This window comes from Cervus elaphus, chromosome 5, assembly GCF_910594005.1.
Source record: "Cervus elaphus chromosome 5, mCerEla1.1, whole genome shotgun sequence".
Taxonomy (NCBI): domain Eukaryota; kingdom Metazoa; phylum Chordata; class Mammalia; order Artiodactyla; family Cervidae; genus Cervus; species Cervus elaphus.
The window spans coordinates 107,050,589-107,074,105 of record NC_057819.1 but is presented as its reverse complement, the minus strand read 5'-3'; the positions used below and the strand labels follow the sequence as shown (position 1 = coordinate 107,074,105).

Below are 23,517 nucleotides of genomic sequence, written 5' to 3'. Positions count from 1 at the left end.
CGTGATAGTTGAGAGATAGTCTCCCCTTTACGCAGAGGAGACTGAGCAACTGGGAGCACCTCCATTCCGTGCCCCGCCCCCAGCCCCAGGACATGGCGACACCAACTACACCAGCGTGAGCATGGGGTGACCCTTCTGGGAGTGGCATCCGACACCGGGATACAGGTGGCCCGGACGGTTGTCCTGCCTATGGTCAGCTCCTGGGCCGTCATCCCTCCTTGTGGATGTAGGTCGGGTCCTGGCCGGGAGCAGTCCACCAAAGCAGAGTTACAGTCCTCCCCTGGGACACCTGGACTCCTCACTTGGATTCCTGGGCAGCAGGCGCCAGGCAGAGACGTTGCCCATGGCCCTCAGAGCAGCCCGCAGCAGAAGCATCTGTTCTCTGTTTCACAGGTGGAAAATCGGGCTTGCCAGGGCTCCCTTGCCCCGGTCTTGTGCAGTCTCATGTGGCGGAGCGAGCCAGGTCCCCAGGTGGGAGCCAGTGACCTCAGCTGCAGAGGGGGTGCTGGACCCCCCTGAGGAGGGAGGGGGGCCGGAGGGGCCAGGGCCACAAATCGTGACTAGGTCCAGGTGGCTCGGTGGCAGAGCCTGCAGCCAGCTCAGGACAAGGGTCCTGCACAAAGGAGGACTTGAGTGACCCCTCAAACCGTTCATGGTTCCAGGTTTGGTGGTGTTTTGTTGCCCTGGGCCTGTGCTGAGCATAGGACCTGGTCAGTCCAGGAGGCGCTTGGGGGGTCCGGGGGTGGGGGGGCAAGTAGGTAGTGCATGGCTGAACCCTGAAGCCCTTTATTTGTGTCCTGACTTTCTCAGGAATAGCTCCCAAACAGAAGGACTTCCAGCTGTTGGGAGCTTTTCTGGGGCCTTCTCTCCAGGGAGCTGTTTTCAGGCCAGGGTTAGTGTCCAACTCTGGGAAAAGCCAGTCCAGTTCCACAGAAGTAGAGACCTGCCCTCCCTCCTCCCCCATTTCTAAAGCCAAAGGAAGCATGGTTTTCCATTTTAAATTACTTTATTTTATAATAAAAAACCAGTAGCAATAACTTTAAAGACAACACGCAGTGCAAACACCTAGGTAAGATCTTGTTCATGTCCAGGGTGACACCAGAACTCTATTATAATAAAGTGCAAGTTTTATGTTTTGCTTTGTGCAATTGCACACACATGTAAACAAGTCACTCCTTATGATCTGACCCCACCCTCGGTTTCGGGCCAGCTGTCATGGCAACCCCCAATCACACAGATAATGCCCCGCTCCTCCTGCCAGCAGGACAAGCTTAATTTCCACCCCCGCCCCCATTTTTAGGGCTTTGTGAGAAATGGAGTAGTGGGCGCCAATGGGCGTCAGAAGTGGGGGGGAGTCGGGCCTCAGCCAGTTCTCATTCCTTCCCGAACAGATGACGGTCCCTTCTCTGCTCTCTGAGTCTCTCCGGTGCACGGGCTGGGGCGCCGGGAAGGAAGACGCCCGCGGTTTGGGGCACGTGGCCCCGACACTCGAACTACAGGGCCTCCGGAGGCTCTGGGGCCGCGAGGAGCGGGGGCTCCTAGCTGATGACGCAGCGCTCCTTGTCCTTGGCCTGGCCGCCGCCGCTGGCCTTCTCGCGTATGTACATGAGGTCGCTGTGCACGCTCGGCCTGCGCGCCCAGGGCGCCAGGATGCCCAAGGGGTCGTCGCGGTCGCCGCCCACTCGCCGCAGCCTCTTGCCCTGCAGCGCCTTCTGATGCAGCGCCTCGCAGTGCTGCGCCGACACGCGGCGGTGCAGGTCCGGGCTCATCTCGCGCGGCAGGTTGGCCATGGCAAAGAGCGCGTGGAACATCTGGTCCAGGCTGCTGTTCCTCTTGGCCGAGATCTCGAAGTAGGCGCAGCGCCGGGGGTCGGCGCCCACCAGCTGATGGATCTCGTGTGGCTCGACCTGGCGGTGGAAGTCGCGGTCCCCCTTGTTGCCACAGATGACCAGGGGCACGTCCACGTCCTCCTTGGTCTTGTTTTTGAGGCACGACTTGGTGTCGAGAATCTGCCGCTTGAGCCTCCGGACCTCCTCGAAGGAGTCGCGGTTGTCCAGGCTGAACACCAGGATGAACACGTCTCCTGCGGGGGACAGAGCGGAAGAGAAGAGGGTGAGGGCGGCTACCAGGGGACAGCTGAAGCGGGTTGACTTCGGGCGCTCCGGCCGCCGTGAGGGGCACGCTGACCTCTCCAGCGCCCATCGTGGCGCGCGGACCGCGCCTCCAGCCCGCGCGCCCCGAGACAAGGGGTCCCGGGCACCGCGGCGGCGCGCTCCCTCCCCACGCCCGCTGCTGGCCGCCCCGGCTCACCGGTAAGAATGGAGAGGCGCCGCATGGCGGGGAACGGGTGGTTGCCGGACGTGTCGAGGATGTCCAGTTGGTAGATCTCGCCGCGGATGCAGTAGAACTTGCGGTGGAAGTCCTCGATGGTGGGCGTGTAGGCGTCCTCGAAGCGGCCCGTCAGGAAGCGCGACACGATGGCCGTCTTGCCCACCTTGGACGAGCCGAGGACCACCATGCGGTAGCAGTTCTTGGCCGGGATCCTCAGCTCCGAGTCGCTCGGGCACATCTTCTTGATCATCGCGGACAGTTTCATTGAGCAGAGGGACCGAGGGGGCCGGGCACGGGGCCGTGAGACGAGCAGACGGTGGTTGGGGCGCAGGGCAGAGCTCGGCTCGACCGGCTCGGGCTTGGGCTCAGCGGGGCTCTGGATCTCGGACAAAAGCTCTGGTTCTGCGCGTCCAGCGCCGCCCTTATATGCAGCCAGCGTGGCCGCCCCGCCCCGCCCCGCCTTGCGCGTCACCGTGCGCACGCCCGCGGGCCCCACTGCGCCCTCCGTCCACCTCCGCTGGCCGCTGCCCTCTCCCGCTGGCGGGACTTGGGAAGGGCAGCCAAGGGTCTGCCTCCTACTTGCGGGCGCGCGGACCCTGCGCTTCTCCGCTGCTTCAGCGGCCGCAAGGGCGTCGGGGACCCAGTTCTGGCTGGGCTTCCGACCACATGCAAGGACCCCGTCCCTCCCTCCACCCCTTCCCCACCGCAGGACTCACACGCGCATACTTTCTTTGGAACGCACTTTCCTCGGAGAATAAGAACAATGGGCAGCATGACGGCAGGTGTGTGCCAGGTGCCAGGCACCGCGCCCGGGTCCTTGCGCACCTTCTCACCACCTCTGAGAACGGGGCCGGCCCAGCCCTCTGGCGTCCCGGGAGGCGGTGTCAGCGGGAGGTGGGCGCTGCCCGCTCCCGCCGCCAGAGGGCAGCTGAGGCCCCGCCGGCGGAGTCGGGATCCCGGAGCTCGGCGCTCAGGATTGGAATCCGCGAAGACGGAGCTTCTGGATCCCGCGCCCCACCGCAGGCTTCAGCTCCTTTCTCCCAACCAGAGAGGCGCTGGTTCCTGGTAGGAGTTTCAGCCAGAGGTTGCCCCTGCCGTCTTCCTGTTGGAGCCTGGAAGGACCAGAGGCTTGCCTTTCGGTAGTCAGGCCGACGTTCCCTCCCTCCCTCCCCCATAGCATCTTGTGCCTTTGGAGTCCCATGGGCCAGCATTCCCATTTTCTAGTTGGGGCAGATGGTCTGGAAGCCAGGATGAGTCTGAATGCTGCGTGGGCATCACAGCAGTCGCTGGCCTTCTCTGGACTTGGTATTCATCTCCTGGAAGATGGAGCTTTGGCTCTGATTGGTTGGGAACTTGCAAACAGTGTAGGGCCGTGGTAATAACAACAATAGTAAATGACCGACGAGGCCGCAGAACAAACCAGGGGGCAGCGGGTTGATCAGTAACCAGGAGTGGGCTGCTGCTGACAGGCCTAGGAAGAGGCTGCCGGAGCTGGCCGGCTCCAGCCTGGAACTGGTGGAAAGGCCATTGCTCCCCATGGTGACAGGCGAGGCTGGACTGTGCTCAGCTTCTGATTTGGGAAAGAGCCAGGGCTATTAGCTGGTGCCACCCACCCATCCACCCAGGCCACGCTCTGAGCAGTGCCAGCGTACCAGTCTGCACACAGGTTTGCACAGGGCCTCTGGACTCTCATGGGCTTCTCAGGCAGCCCTGTGTGACCGGGATTCCAGCAGAATCTCCTGCCCTTTGCAGGGGAAGCCGGGAAAATGTTGGTTCCCATTTATCCCATCCCAGGCACAGTCTTTGGGCTTCCCTAAATAGCTCAGTTGGTAAAGAATCCGCCTGCAATGCAGGAGACCCCGCTTTGATTCCTGGGTCGGGAAGATCTACTAGAGAAGGATTAGGTTACCCACTCCAGAGAATTCCATGGACTGTATAGTCCATGGGTTCGCAAAGAGTTGGACGTGACTGACTTTCACTTTCAGGCACAGTCCTTAAGTCTTTCTTTGTGGCAGCCTTGGGGGTGGAAACTATTACTATCTCCATTTTACAGACAGAGAAACTGAGGCAGGGGAATTACTTGCCCAGGGCCCACAGCTGCAGGGTCCAGCTCTCCCTAGGGAAGCCAGTGGGCCAGGACCCAGCCCAGAGTCAGAGCCTTCCTCCCCCCCACCCCCGACCCCAGGTCACATGTCAGGACTAGGATAACCTCACTCCCCTGGCACCTTCCAGCTGGTGACAGTGGCAGGTACTGAGCCCAGCCTGGGTTCTCAACCTCAATTCCCGGCACCTGGGCATGACTTCACCCACAGATGCCAGGTTCTAGGACTTGTCCCTCAAGTCAGCTAAGTTCATTAGGCCCTGAGCCCACCTGCCATTCTTTCCCCTGAGGGTGCCCCCACCCTCCAGCCATTGCATTAATTCTAGGTTGCACAGGTTTATGATGATACCGATGGTCTTGCTTTCTGGGTCTGGGCACCTGCCTGTATGATTTCTTTGCAATGCAGCAAATTTCCGGCTCAGAGTGGAATAGGAAACTTTTAAACCATTTGCTAAAATATTGGGGGTGGGCTGGAAGCAAACAGCTGGCCCCCAAGGCAGGAAGTGTTCACCATGGCCTGGTCTGCTGGTAAAGAGTGGTTTAGAAGGTTCCTGAAAGTTGTGTTGAGGCATGCTGAGTGCTGGCCTGCCGCCCAAGACCACCCCCAGCAGCTCTTTGCACAGAGGGTCCTGTGTCACTCCAGCCCACAGCCACGGCCTGACAAAGAGAACATAGCTAACCAGAGCTGCTTTCCCTTCTGACCTTGCCTCCACAGCCAAGGTCACAGCTGTCCAGCAGTTTCCTCCTCAGCTGTGGGCTGTTCCCATCACAGTAGACCCTCCTTGCCCCAGGCCTGACTCCCACAGCTGCAAGACCCAGGAGTCACACAGTCCTGCCCTGACAGACAGCTCAGGCCATGGGGGCCAGGATGTCAGAGGTGCCCACAGGGGGTGAGCTTCCTGTCCTTGAAGGTATGCAAGCAGAGGCACTGGTAAGACCTGCCTCCATGCCTCCTTCAGCTCCTCGAACCCTGAGACCTCTGAATCCAAGACACCAGAGGGCAGCCTTGAGGAGCTCCATGGCAGAGCCAGCTGGCACTGCCCACAGCACCCAGGGGCCCAGGGTGAGCATGGCTACTGGGCTACTTCACAGGTGAGGATGCTGAGGCTAGGGGGCCAGGTGCACAGGTGGAGCCCCCTGTCTCCCATCCCAAAGGGAGTAAAGTAGGTTCTGTGCCCTTGGAGGGCCAGGGGCTGTGCAGGTGAGGCTGGACCTGGACAAGGGCCCCACCCTGTGCCCACAGCTCTGCAGTCAGGCCTGCCCACAGGCCCGGTGGCCCCATGGCTGCTCCTTGTGGCCACGTGAGGACCATGGGTCATTAGGAGAGAAATGTCAGAGTAACCAGAGATGCCGGCAGAGGGACTCAGTGCTTCCCTCTCAGGAAGCTAAGGCTGGGCTGTCCCCCAGAAGGGCAGCAGTGGGGTGAGGTGGGGGGCACAGGAGGCCCAAAGGCCTGGACAGTCCCCCCACTGTCCAGCGTGGATGATGGCACCCCTCCCAGCTCAGGGACCCTTTCCCAGACCCTGGCTTGCCCCTCCCTGACCTGGACAGATGGAGACCAGAGAGGGATGGGTCAGGCGCCTTTTATTAGTCAGGACAAGGTGGGCAGCAGGGCAGGGGGCTCTGGGGCCACAAGGCGCCTGTCCAGAGCCCTCAAGCCGTGTTTTCAAGGCACTGGACAGTCCTCGCCAAGCACCGCTCTCCCCCTCAAGGGGCCTGTGCTTGGGGCAGGCCTGAGGTGGGAACTCTCACGGAGTGGCCGCAGCCGTCAGCTTCTCTTACAGGCCTGGGAGGCTTTCTGCTGATAGATTTCGGCGGTGAAGGGCCTGCAGGGGTGAGAGAGGCTTGGTCAGCTGGTGTTGAGCTTGACACTGCCACCCATGCTTCCCACCCAGGGTGGACAGGGTCGGGGGTCCGTGTGTGACCAGAAAGGGCCAGCACTGCCAGCCTGGCTTCCGGGCCTGTCCTGTACCCGCTCAGCTGCCCATCTGCCGCTCTGACAGTGACCTGGCCATGGCCAGCTGCCAGGGTCACAGGGAGGCCCTGGAGGGAGAGGAAGGCCCAGTGCGGGTCCCACGGGCACACGGCGTCCCCAGCCCACGACAGCGCCTACTCACTCCTCATACAGGATGGCGACCATGTAGATGAGTGCCACCACCGCGGTCAGCAGCAGGCCGGTGGGGCTGGCATGCCTGCAGGGAAACGCTGGGTCAGGGGCAGGCCCAGGGCCAGCCTTCTCTCGGACGAGGGTCCACCTCACCATTGCCCATCCAGGCCCGGGCTGACGCAGGGAGAAACAAATGACTGGCCTCCCCAAATCACCCGAGCGGTCAGCGTGTTCTTTTCCGCACAGGAGGTCGTGGGGCCTCTGCCCACCAGAAGCCATGTTCTCAGGCTGTTTTCTAGAAATCGGGCCAGGGCACCCAAAGCCAGGTGGAGTGTCCAGTGAGCCCCTTCACAGGCTCTCTGCTAGTGACTGCTGCCGGGGCTGGGCCCTCACATTCAGACAGCTGAGGAGGAGATGAAGGGAGCTGGCTCGTGGAGCCCAGGAGCTGGAGGGGAGCCTGAGGCCCAGGCTGGGGGGCTCGAGGCAGATGGGTACCCCCCCGGGGACCCTCTGCCTTCCCACCCCCACTCCCCAGAACCTCACACTGTCTCTCTGGGGGCTTCAGGGACAGTGAAGGCCAAGTGTCCCCTATGACACCCCCACCTTCTATTCTGTGGACTCCATTCAAATCGACCTTGAGGGTGAGCGGGGCCACCTGGTCCTCAGCACTGCCACGTGGACATGCCAAGGGCACAGATGCTTAGGGGCTGAAACGAGATCTGCCCTCCTGAGGCCCTGCTTACGGTCCTGGTGCTGCTTCCTGGAGTGGGCAGAGCCTCCCCCCGCCCCCACCCCCACCCACTGGGGGACCTCAGGGCCAGGGCTCCGTGGCCACAGTATCCCTAAGGCGGCCAGCCCCCGGCCTGGGAAGCCAGCCCCTTGTCAGCTGGGCACAGATGCTGAACGGGAGCCAAATGCCCTTCTCTGTTCTATGTGAACTTTCCCACCTTGAAAGCACTGTAACTGAACAACCGTGTGCAGGTGATTGTCCCACACTACAGATGAGGAAACTGAGGCCCACAGGGACCCACCTGCCAGAGCCCAGAGCCTGGGGTGGGGTGGGGGGGGCGGTTCCCAGGGACACAGCTGTGCACCGTGGGGAGGGGGCATCTCACTCAGGCTGATGGGCTGGTGCCCCGGGAATCCCAGCACCTCAGACCTTCTGGGGCTCCCACACACCTGCTTGCTTGGGCCAACAGGAAGCCCTGTCTGTGGGGCCCCAGGCTGGGGACAGATGGGCTGGGAAGGCCTGGGAGCAGACTGCTGGGTCAGCGTCTGGCAACCCCAGGTAATGGAGTATGTCTAATGAGCTCTCAGACGAAGGGCTCCCTCCCCTGCACATCTGAGGCCCCTCCTCATCACCACATGGCTGGTGCCCTCCTGAGGGGTCTGTGGGAGTCTGGGCCCCTAGGGCTCCTCATATGTTCTTGAGAACCTTGGCCTAACAGCCCTGTAGAGGGGGCAACCTCTCACTACTGGAGACAGAGACATCTAAGCACAGAGGAAGTGTGTGTGTGTGTGTGTGTGTGTGTGTGTGTGTGTGTGTGTGTGTGTGTGTGTGTGTGTGTGTGTGTGTGTGTGTGTGTGTGTGTGTGTGTGTGTGTGTGTGTGTGTGTGTGTGTGTGTGTGTGCGTGTGTGTGACAGACATCTAAGCACAGAGGAAGTGTGTGTGTGTGTGTGTGTGTGTGTGTGTGTGTGTGTGTGTGTGTGTGTGTGTGTGCGTGTGTGTGACAGACATCTAAGCACAGAGGAAGTGTGTGTGTGTGTGTGTGCGTGTGTGTGTGTACGTGTGTGTGACAGAGACATCTAAGCACAGAGAAAGTGTGTGTGTGTGTGTGTGTGTGTGTGTGTATTGCAGGAGGTCAGGGAGGACTTCCTGGAGGAGGGGACACCTCAAGCTGGGTTTGGAAAGATTGACTGGGAGTGGAAGTGAGAGGGAACGGTGGGTGTGCTGGCAGGGAAGTTTGCAGGAGGACCTGTGTGGGGCTCCCCCTGCCAGTCTCAGGTCGGAGACACTATGGGGAGTGGGTAAGCCTGTGGGGGGAGCCTGCCTCCCTGGATCCCACTGCCCCAGTCCAGGAGAGAGGGGCCAGGCTGAAGGCAGGTGGATGAGGGGTTGCCTGAAGTGGGGCACAGGCAGGGGGTCCCAGCAGACCCACACGTGCCCCTCCAGCTCCTTGTCACTCAAAGCCCAGAGGTTGGATCCCATGTACCCGACCCCCCGAAGGTGGGGCTGGTGGGGGAACGTCCGCTCCAGACGGTCCACCATTGAGGTTTGTTCCTTTAGGCCCTGTCGTCCTTCTGGACTCTGGGGGCACCTGTGACCTTCCTGGCAAGTTGTTTTCCAGCATTCGGTAAAAGCAGAATTCTTTCTACAAAGAAAACCTTTCTATGGAAGAAGTCCTAATCCAGAAAATGGACAGATGGGAGCTGCCCTGGGGGGTGTGTGTGCCAGGCTCCTGGACTGCGGGTTGCTGGCCAGAGGGACCCTGGTGTGTGGAACGCAGATCCTGCAGGCTGGCTGCGGGCAGGGGGCCTCCCTGCCCAGTTCCAGCACTAGGTTGGCAGCCTGTGGTCCCCAGGCAAAGAACAGCTTTTATATTTGTAATTGTTTAAGAAAATCAAAAGAATATTTTGTGACTTGTGAAAATGACGTGAAATTCAAATTTCGCAACCACGGCCACTCCGTCACCTGCTGCCCAGGAGCCTCCCGCTCTTTTAAGAGGAAGTCTGCCAGCCTCATTCTAGGATGTTCTCTGCTCCCACCGGTGAGGGGCTCCCCAGGAAAGGAGCCCTGACCAGTGCCCTGGGCTCCATGGGGCACAAGGGCTGACTCACACGATGGCCCAGCCCAGGTAGATGGCTGTGCTGCCCCAGTACATGGGGTTGTCCAGGACGCTGAACGGGAACATGGTCACTCTGGCCTCCTTGAGGATCCCGAAGTAGTCACCTGCAAACAGGGCGGGCAGGAAGGAGGGTCACAGCCTGGCTGCCCCATCCAGAGGGAGGTGTGCAGGCCACTGGGGGGGTCCCCAGGGGCTGTACCCCCACCTGCTTTTGTCTCTGTGCCTTTGCATGTGTTGTCCCCTCTGCTTGGGGACTCTCCCCACTCTCCGGACACCTCTCCTCCTTTGCCATCTCCTCGGCTCATGGCGCTTCCTGTAGACCTTCCCTTCACCTGCCCCCCACTGTCGAAAGCAGGCCTACCCCTACTCACTATCTCTGCTCCACCTCCCCCTCCTCCCTTGGCTGGGCCACCCCGACCTGGGCTGCCAGCCTGGAGATCAGCTCTCCCTCCGCAGCCAGCCCAGAGCTTTTCCCAGGGGAGGGTGTGGCGGTCCAAGAGGCAGGGGACAACAGATCCGGTGTCCAGCGCGGTCTGGCCCGGCCCGGCCTGGGCATGGCCCTCAGGGAGCAGCGCTGCTCACCAGGGCCCGCTGGTCCCAGTGTCCCTTGCGCTCCAGGCACATGTGGGCCTGGAGGAGTAGCAGCTGCATCACCATCACTGCTGTCTGGGGACAGAGGGCTCGCAGCCAGGGAGCCTTTCTTCCCGGTGACAAAGAAGTCTGCTTCAGGGTGGCTCACAGGTGGGGCGGGGCGGGGCCTCAGCCACTCTGACCTACATCTCTGAGCCTGAGGGCCCCACGTTCCAGGCCATTTCTCCTGGGGGCCCCGAGGCGGCTGGTGTTCCAGGCCCTTCCCCCTCCCTCCTCCAGACTCTGGCTGCCCCTCACCCCGCCCCTGCTGTGGGGCTGCTCACCCCTGGTCTCCTGAGGTTGGCTGGACAGCACCACCCCTCCCTCCCCTGGCTCCCTCCCTCACCCCACCCCATGAGGCCCACACCATGATCCCCAGCTGCTCCTTGGCCCCCAGAGGACCTCCCCTGCGGGACTCTCCTCCTGGGAGGATGCCCCAGTCCCCTGCATGGCCCTCAGGGACTCGAGCGATGTGATCCCTGGCTGGCCTTCTGCTCTGGCCCCACTGCCCCCAGCACATCAGCAGCCCTGCTCCCGCCCCCCGGAGTCCAAACTGGGAGTTGGATGTCTAGGACATCCAGCTCTGCCAGCACTGGACTCTCAGCCCCAAAGTTCCGGAGCCATGGGCAAGCGGAGGGGTCAGTGCCCCCAGCTGTCGCCAGCGCCAGACTTGCACCAGCCCCAATCGGACCTGAACACAGCAACAGAAGCTCGGCCCATCCTGGAGGCCAAGAAGCTGGCTGGGGCTTGAGGGCCTGGCCCCCCATGCTGAGCAGGGCAGGCTGAGGCCTGGAGTTGTGGGGAGCAGGGCCCCAGCCCCCCACACTCAGGGTCTTACCTAGGAAGGTCCCGGTGAAGCCCAGCGCCAGGAAACTGGAAAAGACGAACACGCCGCCCACTCCCAGGAGCGCCAGGCCCACGTGGTAGGCCGCGGGGTTGTCCAGGCTCTGCATCCGGGGCTGGCTTAGCATGGCCTGCGTGAAGCTGCGGGCAGGGCGGGGAGGTCACCGCCGTGCAGAGGGGCCACCTACCCTGCCCCTAGGCCCCCAGAGTAGCCTGTCCAGGGGTCTTAGGCGGGTGCCGAGGATGAGTCAAGTGGCCTGCTGAGGGGCCGCCACGGAAGAAGTGACTGGAATGGGGGGCTGGTGCCTGCTTCCAGAGAAGCTAGAAATCCTGACTTGTCTGTAACACATAGTGGTTTTTAGAAATAGATCATGAATGACAATATTTTAGACTCTGCAGGACAGCAGGGTGTTCAGTCCGAGGGTGACTGGCACTGCAGAAGGAAGGAGACTCCGAACTCACGCTTCCACCCAACTCTCCCTCCGTCGTGAGGATGCCCACCCGCCCTCCGTCCTCCCTTCCTCCCTCTCTTTCCTTCTTTTGGCCACACCCCACAGCTTGTGGGATCTTAGTTCCCTGACCAGGGATTGAACTCGTGCCCTCGGCCGTGGAAGCAGGAGTCCTAACCGCTGGACCACCCTGTCAGGCTCTTTCTAGCAGAGCAAGTTCCATCTCCATTTGTCCACTCCATTAGCCGGATGTCGTCAAACTCTCCTTAGGTTGAGCTAAAGCCCTGGCGCCTGCCCACGCCAGGCAGAAGGGGTCATAGTCTGTGTTCATAGACCAGGAAAAGCAGCCCCCTTGCCCCCCGCTCAAAGTGAAGGAAGGGGAACAGGGAGGCGGGAGAAGCATCTGTTTGAACAGCAAACAGGACACCACGGGCAGAGGCCTGCACGGTGACCTGTTAAACGGCAGCACATGTGTCAGGGCACACCTGGCCCCCGGTCACACTGCCCACGCCCCCTGCTCTCCACCCACCTCTCCTGCTGCTGGGCTCAGGGTCACCCCGCAGCTCCAGGCTGAGCTGCTGGGACTGGCTCAGAACCACACACCCCGTGCGATGCCAGGTGGCCGCGCCCATGCCCCACCCCTGCACCCTTCCTGGGCTCTGATAAACCCGCAGTTCTGAGAGCTGGCAGCTTGGGTCAGCCCTCAGGCCAGCACCCTCCCACCCCTCCACCTTTCCTGTCTATAGAGCAGGTGGGCTGGACACAGCCCTGTGAGCTGACTGACAGATATCACTCCCGGGGAGAGGTCCTAAAGGTCACAAAACTATACCTCAAGGTGGCTGAAATGGTCAATTTTAGTAAAGTGTCTTTTACCATCCACACCCGCACAAAGGCACAGAAAACCCACCTGCAAGAACCACATAAAGCAACAGGTGAAGGGTGCTGGGGAGCTGGAGAGCAGGACTCCCACAAGCCCTGTCCCTGAACCCCACCCAGACCTGTCAGCGGGGGGCAAACAGGAGGAGGACCACAGAGGAGAGAAGGGAAAACAGGCCTGCTTGGGGTGGAGGGGTCCTTTCTCTGCCCCCAAACTCCCTGGGTGGTTAGTTCATCCGGGAGGAAAGCCCTAGCCAAAAGGTAGACATAGGCTAGGCTGACGGTGACACTGGGAGAGGGGCTGGGCCTGGGGTCACTCCCCCGCCAGGCCTCTCAAGGGCCCAGGATGTGACACGTCCTGCCAGCGCCAGCCTTGTGGTAGGATGGGAGGGACAGCAGCTTGTCTATAGACCTGCCTCTGCTGGCCTCTGCTGGCCAACGGGGGTTTGAGTCGGGGCCACATGGAGGACCCCGTCAGCCCTCCGGACAGACTCCATCATCTTGCCCTCCGCCCCTCCACTCCCCCCACACCCACCTGGCCGCTCCCCTTGGTGCAGCCCACCTGCAGGCTCCACCCCATAGGAACAGTGGCGGGGCTGGGCCTGGGGTCCCGGGTTTTTTTCCCTACATGGTGGACTCAGGAGGCCAAGAATACACAAGAACTAGAAACAGCACATTGTTGAAGGGAAACAGGCAGCATGTCCCATCTCCTGAGACACTGATGTTTCAGGAGCTTTAAATGCCCCCTCGGTGACAGCCAGGGAGAAGGGGCCACGGGGTTGCTCTGTGCTCACTCATTCATTCATTCACTCGCTCACTCATTCAGAAGGGCCAGAGTGCCTGCAAAGGCTCCTTAGGGAAGAATGCAGGAAAGCAGCCAATCGAGTGGAAGGGTAGCACCTGCACTGGGCGGCCCGCCAGGTGGGGCTGTTTGGGTCTACCCGAACCCCCACCCCGCCACACCCCCACCACCCGCAAGCTGAGTTTTCAGAGTAACTGGGGGAGGAAGGGGGTGTGCAGCACTAACCCCATTGTGGAGGGGTTCCACTGAGCTGGCCTGGCTGCCCTCCCCTCCCCCGCCACTGACCCAGGTCACTGCTCGCTGTGTGGGGCCACCTCTCCAGATGGAGCCCAAGTGGAGGTTTCTCTGAGCCAACAGAGCCAGTGGGGGAGGTAGGCTCAGAGCAGCTCAGGCCTGGTCCCCCCGCCCTGCCTCTCGCCCCTCGCCCCAGGCGCCTCCCACCTCTTCCCTGGTGGGGATGGGGTGGAGGAGGGGGCTCCCCCAGGGGCTTGAGGTGAGGTGGGGGCTAGCGGGGGAGGGGAGGGGTCCTTACCAGTGGGAGCGCAGGATGTTCAGGAGCAGGATGGCCCCACCCAGGGTGTAGCAGGCCAGGCGGGGGGACCCAAAGGCCTTGCTCAGCTTTCGGGTCTTGTGTTCCCATCTCGCGACCTATGTGCAGAGAGAGCAGCTGAGACCCAAGGGGCCCTTGCCGGTGGGGGAGGGGTCACATGGGGAGGTCATGCAGGGGCGGGGTATGGGGAGGGGTCTCGGCCCACCTCCACGGTGGGGGAAGACCTGTGCAAACAGAACACAAAGTCCTTCTGGAAGCAGCTGAACACTGAAGCAGGAGGAGGCCAGGAGACCAGGGGGTAGCTGAGCCCCTCAGCCTTGAGCAGCTCGGCTTCCCCACCCAGGGTCCAGAACACACTCACAATCACACACTCCATGGACGTGGGGTCAGGACCGTGGAGGGGAGGGAGCCTGGGATGAGCCCAGCGCCACCTTCTCCCACTGGACACGCCCACTGTCCCAGACCCTTTGCCCTACATGCCCAGAGCTTTCACTTTTTAGCCACAGAAACCTTCTTTTATTTTTCCAAATTCATCAGGCCCAGACTGTCAACCTTCAGCAGCTAATGGTGGAGCAAAGTGAGAGGGGGCTCCCCAGGGCCCCTTCTGCCTCTGCTATCCCCAGTCACCTTGCCTGTTGCTCTGGCATGAAAACCAGCTGGCTGACTCACTCTCAGTCAGGAGGGCATCTGGATGGTCAGTTTTCAGGACAGGAACCTGCACATGGTTCCTTCTGGGGGCCTGGGAGACCATCCCCTTCCAGAGTAGCTGGATCAAGGCGGGGTCCACCGAGGGGTGAAGAGAGGTCCTTGTAGGGTAAAGTGTCCTCGGCCAGAGGAAGCAGCCTGTGTTCACACATGGACCCCAGGCTCAAACCACAAGGATGGACAGGACGTCCACACTGTTCCCAGAACCCAGGGATGTCAAGATTCCAACAGTAGAAATCACATCAACATCAACTCAGCACCTAACAATTTTAAGTGTTTCCACCTGAGCTCACTTAACACTCAAAACCAGCCTGGGCTGGGTGGGGTGAGATCCATTTATATGTGGGGAAGCCAGGGCTCCTCAGAAGTGACCAGAAGGGCCATCCAGCCATAAGGGGAGAATCTGAGTGACTCGTCAGCTCCTATCCTAGCCTAGCACCCTTTCTGTCTGAAGGGCTCAGCTGTTCTTCAAAAACGCTATCTTTGGCACACAACCTTGTTTCTGGTGTGGGATGTCAAGACGCAGATTTAAAGGCCATTGATTTTTTTTCCTCTCTGCTGATGAGGTAATGCTTTCAAAATCAGCCACGGAATCACGTCCTCACCCCTCCTGTAGGCCAGTGGGAGGAGCACAGACCCAGGCCACCACTTGTCCCCCACAATCGGGGACCACCAGGTGCGGTGGAGCAGGCATGTTCCTTGCTCTGCTTCTCAGAGCTCTGCGCCCCCCACCTCTGAATGGGACCCTTGGACAGAGTGGGGCACATCATCACAAAGATGTAATCACCCAAACCCAGACACCCTACTAGACAAGTGACTCACTCTCCTCCCAGAGTAGATGACATGGAAGAAAGTGAGGGGCTCAGGAGTCACGTCTACCAAGTGCAATGCCCACCGAGTGCAACGTGCAAACCGCATTTGGGTCCTGATGCATACACACCAACTGGAACAAGATAGTTTTGACACAATCGAGAACTGAACACGGACTGAGTACTGAATGACATTTATTACTGCTATCCTTTCTACTCCTAGCCAAGAAGGATGGCATTTGCCCACTCACCTGAAACACACACACACACACACACACACACAAAACAAATATGCAAGGGCTTTCCAAACACTGGACATGAAGGGTGAAGGATGCTGATTTAAGCCTCACCCCATCAATAATAACATTAAATGCTTATGACCAAACATCTCAATTAAAAGGCAGAGATTGTCAGACTGGATAAAAAATGATCCACTTGCATGCTGGCTACACGAAATACACTTTACTTATAAAGATACAAACCAGCTAACCACAACAGGCTGGCACAACAGTCACTCTACTAACACTGGTGGAAAGGAGGCTGAGTGGTTGTATAAATTTTAGACAAAGTAGATTTCAGAGCAAACATTATTACCAAGATAGAGAAGATTGTTTCACAATTAACCAAGAAGACATAACCTCCTAAACATTCAAGCACTTGATGCCAGAGCTTACAGTCCATGAAGTAAAACTGATAAATCTGCAAAACAGAAATAGTTACTTCAATACTCCTCTCTCAGTACTGTTAGAACAGGTAAGGATAAAGATTTGAATACTATCAACCAACTCGGTATACTGATGTTTGTAAAAGACCTCACTCAACAACAGCAGGGAAGAAATTAGTTTCAAGTGCACACAGGACATTTACCAAGACAGACCACATTCCGGGAAGTAAAACAAGTCACGGTAAGAGTTACACATCATACAACGTGTGTTTTCTGACCACAGTGGAGTTAATCGGAAATTAATAACAGAAAAAGCTCTCTGAAAACAATCCCCAAACATCTAGAAACTAAGTAACACATTTCCCAAAAAACCAACTCCTGGGGGAAAGAAAAAATGGAAAAGGAAACAAGAAGGATTTTGAATTGAGTGAAAATGAAAGCACAACATACCAACATCTGTGGGATGCTGCAGCTTGGGAGGGTTTATGGCACTGAACACCCACAGGAGAGAGAAGGAAGGTCTCATTCACTGGTCTCAGCTCCCACAAGAAACTAGAGAAAGGAGAGAAAATGAAACCCATGTAAGTAGGAGAAAGTGTGGAGTGGAAATCGATGATAGAAAATAGAAAAACACTAAAGAAAAATCAATGAAACCAAGAGGTGGTTCTTGAAAACCTCTACTCAGACTGAGCAAGAAAAAAAAAGACAGATTCTCAACATCAAGACTAAAGTCTACAGACATTAAAAGGGCAAAAAAGGATATGCGAAAAACTACACCAGTGAATTTGACCAAAACTTGTGCAGGAAAAGCAGCAGAGAGTTCGACCAGCATACACTACGTCCATCCACATATTTTGACATAGAGTCAAAAATCTTCACAAAAGAAAGTTCCAGGTCCAGCGGGCTTCACTGGTGAATCCAGCAAACATTTAAGGAAGAAATAATCCCAATTATGTACGAACTGTTCCCAAAAATTGAAAAGGAAGGAACACTCCCCAACTCACTCCGTGAAGCCAGCATTACCTGATACCAAAACATCACAAGAAAACTAGAGAAAAAGACCCTTTCTGAGCAAAATGCAAAAATTCTAGACAAAACATTAACAAATCAGCCAATGGAATCAACAATATACTAAAAAGATAATACATCAGCACAATCAAGTGAGGTTTATACCAGGAGTGAAAAGTTGGTTTAACATTTGAAAACCAATCAATGTAATTCACCATGTAAACAAACTACATAAGAAGAAAACACTATGATTGCCTTAAGAGACACAAAAGAACATTTGACAAAAATCCAACATGCCTTCCTGACAGAAAGTCAGTCAGCGCGGGAGGTATAATAGGGAACACCCTTGCCTTAACGCAAGGCACCTGTGAAAACCCTGCTGCTGACATCACCCCAGATGCTCCCATAGACCAGGAAGAAGACCTCATGTCCACTGAAACACGCACGACATGCAGTCACCTACACAAACTGATGAAATCGACAGACAGTGCAGGATGCGCACCCCGAAAACTGAAGCTTCTCTAAGAATTTGAGAAAAGACCTCAATAAATGGAGAGGGACTTCCCTGGTGGCCCAGCGGTTAAGACTTCTTTCAACGCAAGGGATGTGGGTTTGATCCACAGTCAGGGAGCTAAGATCACACAAGCCTCGAGACCAAAAAATTAAAACATAAAACAGAAGCAAGACTGCAACAAATTCAATAGACTTTACAAATGGTCCACATTAAAAAAAAAATCTTAAAAAATAATAAACAGAGTGTCAGTGGATCTGGAAGCTTAACATTAGTAAGAAGTCTATTCTCCTTGATTGGTCTATAGATTCAACTTGACTCCAATCAAAATCCTAACAGGCTTTTTGCTGCAAATTGACAGGCTGGTTCTAAAATTCTCACAGAAATGCAAAGCACTCAAAATAGCCAAAACAAATGAAAAAGAACAGAGGGGGGCCAACTCGGCAGATTTTGAGGCATGTTATAAAGGGACCTGGATCAGGACTGGTGCTGGTGCAAAGGCAGACACATGGACCATCTGAACAGAACAGGAAGTCCTGAAGTAGGACCACGTGTGTTGGGTTGACTGATGTGTGACCAAGTGAGAGGGCGATTCATTCAGAGGACAGAGGGTAACGGTGCTGGGTGTCACACGCAGAACCCGTAACTCAGACCACATACAAAAATGAACACAAGCAGCTTAAAAGTCTGAATATGAAACCGAAACTACAAAACTTCTAGAGGAAAACGTACTAGAAAATCCGTAGACCCTGAGTTATGTAGTGATGTCTCAGACACACATGACTTGCAGAGGAGGTGATGTGATGAACCAACCTGAGGGAGGGAGGGGCTGGGGCTGTCATCACGCTACCCCACCCCAGGGGGCAGTGAGCTGCCCTCCACCTCCTACTGCAGGGTCTGGGGTGGGGTGGTCTGGAGGCTCTCAACTGGCAAATTACTCAGAGGACAGCTCGGCTGTGAGGCCCCACCGGTAGCCCACCCTGTCTGACCCACCCTTCCTGGACCCACGACGGGGCCAGTGCTGGAGACACCCCACCCATGCCCACCTGGAGGCAGCAGGAAAGACCCCCAGCACCTCTACAAGAAAGCTAGTCACACCCTCAGTAGGCCACGTGGTGGCTGCATGGCCCAAGAACCCCAGGCCTGGCAAGGCCAGGCATCCCAACAACGTGGTCTTTGCTTAAGCAACCCAAGTGCTCGTTTTTAAGTTTTACATAGTCAATACACTAAACAGACAGGGAGACTTCTTACTGAGAGAGGTCCTTGGTGATTCACCTAAATGTGCAGGTCTTCCTCCTGCACTTACGGTGTTTGAATGACACAGCATTGTAGGATCTCTTAACATAGCAAAACCCAGGCTTCCTTCTCTGATCAATATTTACATGGACTTCAACCCCAGCAAGGAAATTTGGCTGTGTTGGCGACAGCTGGGTGGCTGTGTGGGTACGTGGGTTCAAGAAGCAGCTAGCTGGGCCTCCCTCGGCATCGGCGGGCTGGGTGGGACACACCACGGACACCATCGCTAACACCAACATCAATGTCAGCATGACCCAGCATGAGCACCTACGGCCAGGAGGCTTCTTTCTTTCTTTTTTTTCTGAGATAAGAGTAGTTTATTTTAGAAGAGACTCTTTCAGGGCAGATTTAGAGGTAAAGCAAAATTCACTGAGACAGAGGACACTTCCATTGCCCTGGAAAATTCCCCTCAACCTCCCCCTTCCCCTGCCCACCAGCCTCTGCCCTGGTTTCTGCCCCATCCAGCCTTCTCCAGAGCCTGTCCACATGGAAGCCCGCCTTCTGCAGCCACCCTCCCTCAGGCACCAGACCATCCAGGGTGCTGGGCATGGATGGACCGCAGCTGGCTCCACACCCCTGCACATGTGGCTGTGGGGCTGGAGGGAAGCCAGTCTTCAGTGCCCTGGGCACCTGTGCCCACCCACCCCTGCTGGGCGACCCCCAGGAGGGTGGGCAGGAGACCCTCGGGGGGCGCTTCCCACAGTCCACAGCCCGAGGCTCAGGGCAGGTGGGGGCAGGACTCCTGCCGACGGACAGTGAGGAGCCGAGGCCTGGGGCATGGAGATCCCCTCCGAAACTGGACAGCGACACAGAAAGGAAAGGGGTGAGGGGTCCAGGGCAGAGGTGGCCAGTGGGGCCACAGGCAGGGTGTAGGAGGCTTCCGGGGAGGGTGCGGGGAAGCGGGGAGAAGGCCCCAGAGATCAACAGCTGCGTGTCCATGTTCCAGGGGAAACCTCAGTGTTCAGAGATAGGAGTGACAGAGCGGGGCTGTGCCCAGGGCTACAGAGAGGCCTGCTTGTGAGCCCCCTGCCCAGAGAGGATGGGCCTGGGCCCAGCACCGCCTAGGAGAAGGTGCTGTGGGGCCAGCGAAGCCCCCCGGGGAATATCAGAACATCAGTGCTGAGCCTGAGGGTGCAGCTAATCCTCTTATCCCCTGGGGTGAGCGCTGCACTGAGCAAAGTGCTTTGCCTAATTGTGTTTCTCACAGTTAATCCAGGAGAGAGGCAGGTCTCCATGGACCGAGGTGACACAGCCTGAGGAGGCCTGGCTCGGAGAAAGGTGGCCAGTTCAGGCCACGCAGGGCACTCACCCCGCCGGGGCCCTCATCCCGGCTCACTTCCAGGATGCACCTGGCCAGGCATCGGGCTGGGAGGGGCCTGTCTCTTGGCCACCACCAGCCTCCCCGAGTGAGCTGGCCAAGGCAGGGCCTCGCGCTTGGTGGGACTGTCTTTCGAGGAAGACAGATAGGAGCATGGCCTGAACCTTCCAGCCAGGATGGCACCCCCTCTGGCACCGGGTGTGAGCAGGACGAGCCAGGCCTGGAGCCCTCACTTCCCTGAGGTCATCGGGGGCACAGGTCGAGGCCTCCGGGCTGGCCTGGTGATGCCGTCTGGCGGGGACGCAGCCCCGTCTGGGGGTCCTGACGCCAGGAGGGCTTGGGGACAGGGTGCTGCTCCTCCTGGTTGCCTCCCATCTGAGGCTGGCCTCCCACTGCCTCTAAGTGGTTCCTCAAACCCAGCGTAGTCCCCAGAACAGTAGGGTGGCCACCGAGTCAGAGTCTGCACTTCCACCAGACGCCTGGGGTTGTGGAGGAGCGTTGTGCTGTTCCAGGACAGGTGGGGGCCTGGAAATTGTTGGCCCCTGACTCAGCTCCTCCATAGCCAGCCCTGGGCCCCTTGGGGCACACTCACTGCCCTGCTGACACTCTACTCCTCAGGCCCTAGCTGGTGTGTGAGCTCTCTCCATTCATGGGATGACCCCTAAAGGTTGCTGTCCTAGAAGCAGTCATGGCATTGCACACCCCTGGGGCCGGCTGGGGTCGGAGAATGGCTGGAGGCAGACAGCAAAACCAAGCTCCTGCTTTCCTCGACCTCTGAGCTTGACCACGCACGGCAGTCTCCAGGGGATCCTAGTAGCGGTCTGGCACTTGTATCAACAAGCTCGCAGATGGAGTTCCCCCTCTGATGGGTCCCAGGAATGCCTTCCTGGGAGAAGTCAGCGCCTCTCACAGAACACAGCACCAGCTGTGAGCAGCACCCGCTGGGGACCATCTCAGTCCCTGCCACCGCCCACCAGAAAAGCGCTTCAGTCAACACATAAGGGAGCAGAGGCACAGAGAGGTTAAGTGACCCACCCAAAGCCACACAGCTGGGAAGTGGGAAAGCCCACTCTTGGACCCAGAGCCTGTCTCTAACCACTAAGCCCCTGGGCCTCCTGGCTATCCCTTCCCCAGGCATCCCCCACCCCTGATTTGCTGGTTCTGAGCTACACTTCCTGGGGGGCAGGCTGGGGGCCCAACAGCCCTCTCCCATCAGACCAGGAATTTGCCCATGTGAATCCAGGGAAGGGGGAGGGGTGGGGATGCAGGCTCTTTGTACCCCACCACCCCACTGCTCCGTGGAAGCCTTCAGTGTTTCCATCATGGGAGCTAGAAATGCTGGTGGGAGCGAGGACAGGCGCACTGGTGGTGGAGGGTTGTCACAACCCTGAGCTCCTTCCTGAGCCATCCTGGCCCCAGGGCCTCGGCCCCAACAGCATTTCCCAGTCATGAGGGCCACGGCACCCCAGCTTCCCGAGGGCGGCGGGTCGCTGGGCCCCCGAACAGCCCCACCCTGCAGAGCCAGACTGGTCCTGGGTACTTCAAGCAGGCCGGCCAGAACCACCAAGAACAGAGCCCAGCCACGTGGGTCAACTCCAGGTGCCTCAGCCCATGCAAGAGGCCGCAGGCCCCATGTCCCTGACGTCCATCTGCCCAGACACCACGGCTTCCTGCCCATTTCTGCCACCTGGAGGGGCTGCCCCCGCCCTTTGCATGCTGTCGGCCGCAAGAGAGGCTCTCCTCGAGCGGCCTCTCCACCTCGTCCTGCGACCTGGGTCCTGGCCTCGCCGTGTGCAGACTCCCAACTGCAGGGTCTGGACGGCCTCTCCTGTCCCCCGTCTCCGGGGTGAGCTGTGACTCAGCTACTCGTTCCAGAACACAGAACAAACCCTGCTTTTGCTTCCAAACTTTGCTCACGATGTTCCCTCTCCTGATAATGAGGCCGTGCTGAGGCAGGAGACGTCCTCAGCTTTGGAGACGTGGGGACGGCAACTGTGCAAGGTGTCCTGGGACCCGGGTGACGCGCGCTGCTCTCTGTTCCGAGGATGTAAATTTTGCCAATTAAAAGCAATGTTCCTTCTGCCTCCCATCCTCAGGCATCTCTGCCCTGTCCCCTCTGTCCCTGGGCCCACATTCTGTACCTTGCCCGCCCCCGTGGCATCTTCTGAACCCCGGAGTCTTTCCAGAGGCAACCCCCATCCCCCGCAAGCAGCCTAGGAGCCATGAGGAGCCACTTTGGCTTCCCTGAGCCTCCTGGGCATCCTGCGTGTGGACACAGGCTGAATCCCCAACCTGCTAAGAGCCCACATCCTTGGTCGCCTCTGCATGTGCGGGCACCCAGTCAGAGCCACGAGGGGGACGGAAGGCAGTGGCGGTGTTGGTGAGAGTGTGTCACTCAGTCTGGTCACGGCAGGAGCCCAAGGGCCGGTGCCGCCCAGCAGCCTGGAACCCACCAACTCACTGAGCACTCGTTCAAATGAGCTGGGGCCCCGGCAGGTGCAGTGGGACTTTTTAAGAAGCAGGTGAGGCTGTGTGCGCATGGCCAGGCTGGAGATGGCCACCAGCCTCTGGCCAGGGACCAGCACGAAGATGCTGGGAACCAAGTGAGCCCAGGGAGGGGGACCCCACTGTTCACCCCGGGTGGGGTGGGAATCAATGCCACCGTGGTCACCCCTAGGGTTCAGCTGGGTAAAAGGGGAAGAGGGACTGCCATCCCAGGGGAGGGCTGTAGCCCGTGGCTTATGACCCGGGGCCTCCACCAAGTCCAGAGCTCCTGAAAACTGCCGGGCTCCTGCACCAATAGGCGTGCCTGGGCTCTCACAGCCGCTGCAGCACTGACCTGGGGCATGCCTAGCCCGGCCCTGGCCACTGGGCGCTGTGTTCTCCTTTTAAAGGACAGAAACGAGGTGGCTGGGGGCTGGGACTCCGCACAAGTCTATGTGATCTTGAGGGCTGAGCCTGGTGACCCCCTGAAGGCTGGGGGAGCCCGTGGTTCCTCAAGGCCCGGAGCTGAGCACCCCTCCTATAGCAGGTGCTGACAGCAGGGCCTGACCTCCTCGGGGCAGAGACTCAGGACAGTTAATCCAGCACCCAGGGGCACCAGAGAGAACTGTTTACAGAGCAGCCCAGGTCAGGCCTGGCTCCCAGCAGCTGCTGGGCACTGAGGAGACCAGGGCAGCGTGGTCTCTGCCCTTGGGGCCTCCAGTGTGGGCAGGCATGCCAAGGATGTGATCACCAGAGAATAGGTGCTGGGAGGAAAAATAATTTGGCCTGGGGGGCAAGGGGAGGCCTCCCTGGCAGGTGACCCTCACTGGAGGCCTAAGGGCTGAAAAGGAAGCCCACACAGTGCAGAGAAAAGGGTCCTGCAGCAGGAGCAGGTAGCCTGCCATGCTCTGGGGTGCTGTCCTGCCCAGACCAGCGAGCCCCATCCAGCTGGCCAGGCCATGTGCCGGCCTCCGTGCAGGGTGGACAGAGTGGGCCGGGGTTCTGCTCTACACCTCGGACATGGTATTTGGCAGGTAAGGTGTCTTTATCAGGAAGAGCCAGAGGTGCTAGGAGAGCCAGGCAGTCTCAGCAACAAGGGACATCACACATCCAGAGGAGACAGCAGAGCAGAGAGCCAGAGACAGAGGGAAATTCCTACCCCAGACCCAGCAGGTCAGAAGAGCAA

The 23,517-nt window shown here is 58.6% G+C and overlaps 2 protein-coding genes across 8 annotated transcripts in view; both read right to left on the bottom strand.

Annotated features, from left to right (window-relative positions):
• Nucleotides 1-987: 987 nt before the first annotated feature.
• On the bottom strand, nucleotides 988-3,300 carry RASD1 (ras related dexamethasone induced 1). The gene is made up of 2 exons (XM_043904069.1): nucleotides 2,311-3,300; nucleotides 988-2,083 (listed from the first exon to the last, which is right to left on the bottom strand). The coding sequence occupies exons 1-2, from the start codon at nucleotides 2,594-2,596 to the stop codon at nucleotides 1,539-1,541; spliced, it is 831 nt and encodes a 276-aa protein (XP_043760004.1). The 5' UTR covers nucleotides 2,597-3,300; the 3' UTR covers nucleotides 988-1,538.
• A 2,699-nt stretch (nucleotides 3,301-5,999) lies between these two features.
• PEMT (phosphatidylethanolamine N-methyltransferase) overlaps nucleotides 6,000-23,517 on the bottom strand; it is a 35,197-nt gene continuing 17,679 nt past the window's right edge. For 6 of the 7 annotated variants that reach the window (XM_043904063.1, XM_043904062.1, XM_043904068.1 and 3 more), the window contains 5 exons: nucleotides 13,519-13,634; nucleotides 10,855-11,000; nucleotides 9,379-9,490; nucleotides 6,550-6,624; nucleotides 6,000-6,258 (listed from right to left, as the gene is read on the bottom strand). In XM_043904063.1, coding sequence (XP_043759998.1) covers nucleotides 6,201-6,258; nucleotides 6,550-6,624; nucleotides 9,379-9,490; nucleotides 10,855-11,000; nucleotides 13,519-13,634 — 507 coding nt within the window. In that variant the 3' untranslated portion in view covers nucleotides 6,000-6,200. Of the gene's footprint in view, nucleotides 6,259-6,549; nucleotides 6,625-9,378; nucleotides 9,491-10,854; nucleotides 11,001-13,518; nucleotides 13,635-16,164; nucleotides 16,267-23,517 lie in introns of all 7 variants that reach the window. The other variant, XM_043904065.1, reaches the window with a different exon arrangement.

Bases quoted from the DNA above. Each gene is read 5' to 3' on its own strand.
- RASD1 (XM_043904069.1), bottom strand. From the start codon at position 2,596: ATGAAACTGTCCGCGATGATCAAGAAGATGTGCCCGAGCGACTCGGAG. The intron at 2,084-2,310 runs GTGAGCCGGGGC...TGTCCCCCGCAG, and splicing joins GCGCCTCTCCATTCTTACCG to GAGACGTGTTCATCCTGGTG.